This window comes from Penaeus japonicus, unplaced genomic scaffold (assembly GCF_977035675.1).
Source record: "Penaeus japonicus unplaced genomic scaffold, GWHDUDI00000001_assembly GWHDUDI00000024, whole genome shotgun sequence".
Classification (NCBI taxonomy): Eukaryota; Metazoa; Arthropoda; class Malacostraca; order Decapoda; family Penaeidae; genus Penaeus; species Penaeus japonicus.
Window position 1 is genome coordinate 6468453 of NW_028234426.1, and position 7500 is coordinate 6475952.

General features: G+C 47.9%; 1 protein-coding gene across 1 annotated transcript in view; it reads right to left on the reverse strand.

Annotated features, from left to right (window-relative positions):
- The window catches only part of LOC122251143 (uncharacterized), a 36545-nt gene extending 33924 nt beyond the window's left edge, over window positions 1-2621 (reverse strand). The window contains exons 1-2 of the mRNA XM_043012844.2: window positions 1837-2621; window positions 65-1680 (exon numbers count right to left, since the gene is read on the reverse strand). Coding sequence (XP_042868778.2) covers window positions 65-1680; window positions 1837-2426 — 2206 coding nt within the window. The 5' untranslated portion in view covers window positions 2427-2621. The remainder of the gene's footprint in view (window positions 1-64; window positions 1681-1836) is intronic.
- Between the last annotated feature and the right edge of the window lie 4879 nt (window positions 2622-7500).

Sequence of the window (7500 nt, forward strand, 5' to 3'; positions counted from 1 at the left end):
AATGAAAAGCGCACACAGAGGACAAAAAGGTCATTCAAGAGGATTCAGCGAGTACAAAACCCACCTGCGTGTTCTTGCGAATTCCGGACTGTGTGTTGAGGTGACGGCATTAGTGCCCCGGCTTGGAGGCTTCTTCTCCTCAAGTCGTGCCTAGACACATGTCTGGAATAGCTGCGTTGGGCCCCCGAGCCACAGAGAGTCCGCTCGGCGTCGGAAGTGTGAGGAAGTGTCTGTTGCGGACTGTGAGATTCGCCGTCTTCCAGGTCGAAGCGCTTCGGTGGAGTCTGTTGGCGGTCTTCGTCGCTCTCCAGGATGGGCTGGCGGCGGGGCCCTCTTCCGGGAGAGCTGGCAGACCATTCCCCGACGCGAGGTAATCTTTCCAGCGATTCCTCGCGTCGGGAGTCTGTTCGATCGTGTCTGGTGGAACTGAACGACTTCATGTACATGTTTCTATCTTGAGATCTGGGGTGAACTTCGCCGCCGGGTTGGATGCGTCCCGGAGACGCTCGTTGACGACGGTCCTTCGTGGGGGTTCCTTGGTGGCACTCTGGAAGAGATCGCAAGGAGGGACTCGGAGAGCCTGAAGGAGAACGGCTCTGGCGGCCCTCCTGTAGAGACCACAAGGAGAGATTCGGAGATGATGGCGTCGATCTCCCTTGGCGGTGTTTCTGCAGAGGTCGAAACGACAGACTTGAGGGCGTCCCGGAAGAGCCATTCTGACGCTCGGGCTCCTGTAGAGATCGTAAGGAGGGACTTGGGGATGCTGAGGGATAGCGGCCTTGGTAGTTTTCCTGCAGAGATCGCAAGGAGGGGCTCGGAGACGCTAGCGGAGACAGAGACGACGAAGTGTCTGACGCGACGCTGGTCCTGCGAGATCCCGGCCCCGACGGAGGATCCGCAGGTCGAGCGCCGCCCGCACTTCTCTGAGACTCGGCTCTGGCAGGACTTCTGCACGCGCCGCCCTCTGAATCCGACGAGAAGGGGCTTGCGTCTCTGCTTCGAGCTCCACCCACTGCGACGGAAGAGGTCCTTGTTGGGGGTTTCGGCATCTTACTTCTGTGTACATTTGCAGGGCTCTTAGGTCCATGTGGGTGCTTGTGCGTTCGTTTATTGTCAGGCTTTACTGCCTTACCCGACGGCTGAGAGGGTTTTATTGCGTTCTCCACGCTGCTCCTGTTGTCTTTTTCCGATCTACGGCCAAACAAGGGGAGTCGGCTGCGGAAAGGCTTCTTCTCCTTCCCCTGGCCGGGTTTCTTCTCTTTCTCATTTTCTTTCTCCCCATCTTCCGTGGAATCTATGTCCGAGAACTCGAAGATGTTAAAATCCGGAGCCTTCTTGATCGTGTTGTACTTCCAGGACTCCGACAGCCACAGCGTGCTCTCCGCCGAGTCGCCCGGAGGCTCGGAGGTCACGGAGTCTGCAGATGAGCTCTCATCGCCGTCCGTGACGTCATCGGCCCCCGGGAGCTCGGCAGCGGCAACAATATCTCTTCGCGGAAACCTTAGGTTCTCGTACACAATCTCATCCCTTTCTGTTCTCGGCGCGAAAGTCAGGTTCTCGTAAATACGAGTTTTGGGAGCCATGGAATTTAGACCGAACTCTTTGTCGGTTTTGGCGGAAGGGAACCGCGTTGGACTGCGTAGGAGTTTCTCGTCGGTCGACAGATTCTGCCTCAGTAGCCTATGTGGGTGGAAGAGTAACCTTTTATTCGTCTTTGCCAGATGAAAATATCAAACAATAAGCTTTTGTTGTTTATCAAGGCATTCCTATGGCTCTAGGGTTTAGCAAAATGAGTTTCTCTTCTTTTTTTTTTATAGATGGGGAGATAATATTTACCTTCTCTGGTTAGAGACGTTCAGTTCATTCATCCTCTGATTAACATGATTGTGTCTGGGAAGTGCCGTAGGACCCTTGGCTCTAATAGCGGGCCGCGTAGAGACACTCACATCCTGATTGTTGTTGTCCTGTGGGGACGTGGGGGATGTGCGCACGGCGGGGAGGTGCTTGCTAGGCCGCCCGTTGCTGGTCGTATTTTTCTGGTCTTTCGAGGGGATCCTGTGGAGCGTCGGGGTCGGGGAGCGGTTAGATCTGAGGGGCCTTGTACCCACATACCTGCCAGACTCGGTGGTGGCCAGAGCCAAGGTCGTCCTCGAGGCGTGGTCCCCCTTGACGTTGTCGTCGGCTGGCTTGCCCGCCGCCCCTTTGTTGTTGTTGTTGTTCTTGCTGGTCCTGGAGAGAGGCCGAGGGATGCTCGAAGGGTCGGCGGTGGAGGCTGCCAGCTTGTCAATGGAGGCTGGTTCCTGGGCCTCCTTGGGCTGCGTGGTGACGGTGCTCTGGGGATCGAAGCAGCCGTGGCCTCGCGATGCCCGTCTCAAACGCCCGAGTCCAGGCGCAGGCACCATCACCCCGCACGGACACACCACCATACTCACCACCTCCTCTCTCTCACTGCGGGGGAAGCTCTCTCCGGGGAATATAGTCAGTGAAGAATAGATCACTCACACTAACGATGGCACTGCTTCACGCCATTTGAGATCCGGTTTATGCGCTCACGTAAGCTAGAATACCACTGGCCCTTCGCTGCGACAGGCGTTGCACCCGTGAATGCGTCCAAAGCTAGACTGAGTAGGCAGTGAGGTGGGAGTAAGTTTATATGCCGCTGTGCTCTGGAATCACGTGGACCCGCTGGAAGGACGCAGACTCCAACTGCCCCTGCGTCGTCGAGGCGAAGACCACTTCGCTGAGAGCTATCTCGTCCTCCTTGTACTATGCCTCTCTGGTCTATGTTCATGCGATTTTCTTGTGAACTAAATGGTCTCATTCAGAGAAATGTGGATGCGAAAAGAGGTTAAAATAGGATACGCCGTTCGTGAGCAAAGGCACAAAAAGAGGTTGAAAAGACAACGTTCTGTTAGCTGTCTACGCGGCGTTTTGCAGCGGCCAGCTGGTCGATAGTCGGACCGGGAACAGAATGATGTCATCGCTGGGAATCCCCGACCTTCCAGATGCGTTGTTCAATTCCAGGAATTCCGTGAGCATCCTGAGCCCATAAATACGATCTCCAAATTGAATCATTTGAGCAAAAATGCTTTCTTCTTGCGCGGGAGACAAGAAAACGTTCTCAAGAAGAACGGAAGAACAAGAGGGAGACGAACGTACCCATCGCAAGAACAGTAGGTCCCTGGGTACACCTACGAACCCTCCTTCCCCCGAAAAAAAAACTTCACATAGTGTTTGTGAGATGAAATGTATGGGCGCTGACCCTGACGTTCCCGGGAAGGCCGTACGCAGCCATGACGTCATCAGGGGGTTCCCCTTTCGGCGTCCGCAGATGTTTACGTCCTGGGGCGGCGGTGACTCATGTGTTACCCCGAAGGAAAACCGGACAGGGGGGGGGGGGGGGGGGGGGGGAGGGGAGGGAAATAGGTAATTGTACCCTGCGGCGTTGTCGGAAGATTAATATCCTATTCATTGGAACTATTTCACTTATGTTATATATATATATATATATATATATATATATATATATATATATATATATATATATATATGTATATATATATATATATATATATTATAGAGATGAAATATAACCTGAAATATTTTTTTTTTTTTTCGATCTGATTGTCTCTTCTATTACCTTAATATCTCTTCCTGATGGGGGCACATACCCCCCTCCCACACACACCCACACCCCACGCCCACCTTAAAAAAAGCACTTCAGGACGATTTGAACATGACGTTTCCTATTATGATAATTGTTGTAGCAATTATGTTAATGACATAATTAATACTGAGCTGTCGATAGTAGAGTTAGGAATTAAGGGTGATGGCAAATAAGGACAGTGATGATGCTAGTGATGATGCTAGTGATGATGATGGTGGTGGTGGTGGGGTGATAGGGATGATGGTGTAGATTTTAGTGATGTTGATGGTGGTGTTGGCGTGGTAATGGTGTAGATGGTAGTGATGATGGTGACCGGATGGTAGTGGTGTAGATTTTAGTGATGATGGTGACGGGATGGTAGTGGTGTAGATGGTAGTGATGATGGTGACGGGGTGGTAGTGATGATGGTGGTGGAGTGGTGGTAATGATAATGGTGGCTGGATGGTAGCAATGGTGGTATTGTATATGGTGATATTGATAGTGACGGGTTGGTAGTGATGATAATGATGGTGGCATGAGATTAGTGATGATTATGGTGTTGATGATGATGATGGCGGTAGTGTTGATACTAATGATGAAAATGACTGATATATTTGATAATAATTCTAGCCTATGAAATAACTTAAATATTTACTACAACAGCCCCATCCAACGATACATTCGAAAATTAATATAATTCCTCTAGCATTCCAAATCATATAGTGAAGCTCCTCCAAGCAAAGGTTCAGAGAAAAATATTGCCAATGTTGTTTTGTGTTTACATAGTGACGCGTAGTGACGCTGTCCATTCATAAATTCTGGGAACAGCTGTTTTGACGACCGTCTGGAGGCATGAGCGTGGGTGATAAACAATGGTTTGTTTTGTGATGACTGTAGTAGTGATGACTAAGAGGATGAGATGCTAGTCTTTAAATAGTAGTCACACTAGTTCTTAATCATCCCAGTCTAAGAAAAAGAAGGAATTAGGAAACCAGAGAAAATAACAATCATAGATTATACCTTAAGCTTGTGTGTGTGATACCACCTTGCTAATACCATGAATGAAAAAGTGATAAGTAACCTCACTCGGTGTGGTCTTACCTGGCGGCGGGTGACAGGTGCAACAAGTGCAACAGGTGAGAAGTTATTATAAGGAGGTACCTGTGGGAAGGGGAGGAGGGGGAGAAGGGGGAGGGGGAAGGGGATAGGGATAGGGGAGGCGAGGTAGTCGTTACATATTGCACAAATTGCTCAACGACCAGCTTCTTTGGAAGTAATGGATAGCCTCATTATGTTGCATGTTGTTTATGGTTATGTTGTTGAATGTTTGTTTTATGTTTCTTTTTCTTAGTGTTGTTGTTTTTTAATCTTCTCAACATCGTCTACGAGACTAATGCTCTGAACCATAATAACTTTGGATCTTACTGTGTTAATACAGACATCTACAGGATACAAATACCAAAAGGCATAGGCAAAAACCACATAACGGCATGGGCTTCCACTACCTTTGTTTTGTTAACAAGCCAAAAATGCCTATGTGTCAAGATCCCCCACCCCCTCCCATCTGCAAAAAAGGCAACTATAGAGATACAAAGACAATAGAGGGACACGCATATGGAGGAAAATGCACACGCACTCAAGCAAGAAACATGCACTCAAATGAAGGAGCATGAATACAAAGAGAAAGAGGCATGCGTAATCAAAGTAAAAGCTAAATGCTCTTAAATGAAATACATGCTCACTAATAGGGAGGAGCATATGCGCTGAAAGAAAGATGCACACACACTTGAAGGAAAAGGCATTAGCAAGCAAAGGAAAAGGCACGCGTACTCAAAGAGAGGCATACGCACTTATAGAAAGAGGCAAGTGCATTCAAAGAAAGTGGCAAGTGTATTCAAAGGAGGCAAGTGAATTCAAAGAAAGAGGCATACGCACTTATAGAAAGAGGCAAGTGCATTCAAAGAAAGTGGAAAGTGTATTCAAAGAAAGAGGCAAGTGCATTCAAAGAAAGAGGTATACGCACTCAAAGAAAGAGGCAAGTGCATTCAAAGAAAGAGGTATATGCCCTCAAAGAAAGAGGCAAGTGCATTCAAAGAAAGAGGAATACGCGCTTATAGAAAAAGGCAAGTGCATTCAAAGAAAGAGGTATACGCACTCAAAGAAAGAGGCAAGTGAATTCAAAGAAAGAGGCAAATGAATTCAAAGAAAGAGGCAAGTGAATTCAAAGAAAGAGGCAAATGAATTCAAAGAAAGAGGCAAGTGAATTCAAAGAAAGAGGCAAATGAATTCAAAGAAAGAGGCAAGTGAATTCAAAGAAAGAGGAATACGAGCTTATAGAAAAAGGCAAGTGCATTCAAAGAAAGAGGCAAGTGCATTCAAAGAAAGAGGTATATGCCCTCAAAGAAAGAGGCAAGTGCATTCAAAGAAAAGGGAATGTACACTCAAAGAAAGAAACACGCATTCTAAGAAAGAGGCATGTGCACTCAAAGAAAGGGGCATTCATACTCAAAGAAAGGCATTTGTACTTTAAAAAAAAAATCAAAGAAAGAAACACACGCACTCAAAGTAGAAACATATCTCCTCAAAGAAAGAAATGTACTCAATCTAAGAAAGAGGCATGCGCACTCAAAGAAAGGCATACGTACTCAAATTAAGAAACAAACACACTCATAAAAGAGACATACGCACATACAGAAAGAAACACGCACTCGAAGAAAGAAACATTCGTGCATGACCTTCGCGGAACATTAGTCATGGCGGCGTTCATGCGGACGTCTTCACCATGAACATGATCTAGCTGCATGATATCGGGATTAAGATTTTTTCCAGGAAGTCTTGAATGGAGGAGCCCCTGAGATTGACGTTTTATTGAGTGCCTGATCAGCTGAGAGCCCTTACAGCATCCCCACGCCTACCTCCCCTCCCCCTCCCCCTCTCTACATGCCCGGCCTTACCCCTACCCTCCGCCACGCTATCCATACCCTCCCGTCCCCTCCCCTCTCCCCCCCTCTACATACCCGGCCTTACCCCTACCCTCCGCCACGCCATCCATACCCTCCCGTCCCCTCCCCTCTCCCCCCCTCTACATACCCGGCCTTACCCCTACCCTCCGCCACGCCATCCATACCCTTCCCTCCCCTCCCCTCTCCCCCCTCTACATACCCGGCCTTACCCCTACCCTCCGCCACGCCATCCATCCCCCCTCTACATACCCGGCCTTACCCCTACCCTCCGCCACGCCATCCATACCCTTCCCTCCCCTCCCCTCCCCACGCTTACCCTACCCCCACTACTATTTTATACCCACATCTACACCCTGCCTAATTTACCTCACTCTATCTCTATTCCCTACTCCCACCTGTACCTCTATCTCAATTAAGTACCTCTACCTCCCCCTATCCTATCCCATCCCACCCCCCGCCTCTAAATCTAGCTTACTCCCCCCTATCCCCCTATCCCCCACCCAGGCTACTCCCCACAAGCGATTTTTTTTCAAGAAAAAAAAAACTTTTGGAAACCGCGTAGTCAAAATAAAGTGGGAGAAGAAGAAAACCAGAAGAAAATAAAGAAGACGAATTAAAAGAGTAAGAATAAGATGAGGATGGAGAAGAAAAATATAACGAAACAGACCAGGAAGAAAAAGGAGATAAACACCACGAACATAAATGAAAAGAACAAGAAAAAGAAAAGAAGAAAAAGAAAATGAAAACAAAACAACCAAAACAAAAAACATCTTTTTCTAAACATACTTAAAAAGTAAGGAAAAAAAACAACAAAGCCAAAGAGATACAAAAATAAAATTCATAAAACGAAAGAAAAACAAACATGAAAAGTATGTAAACATCCTCATCTTC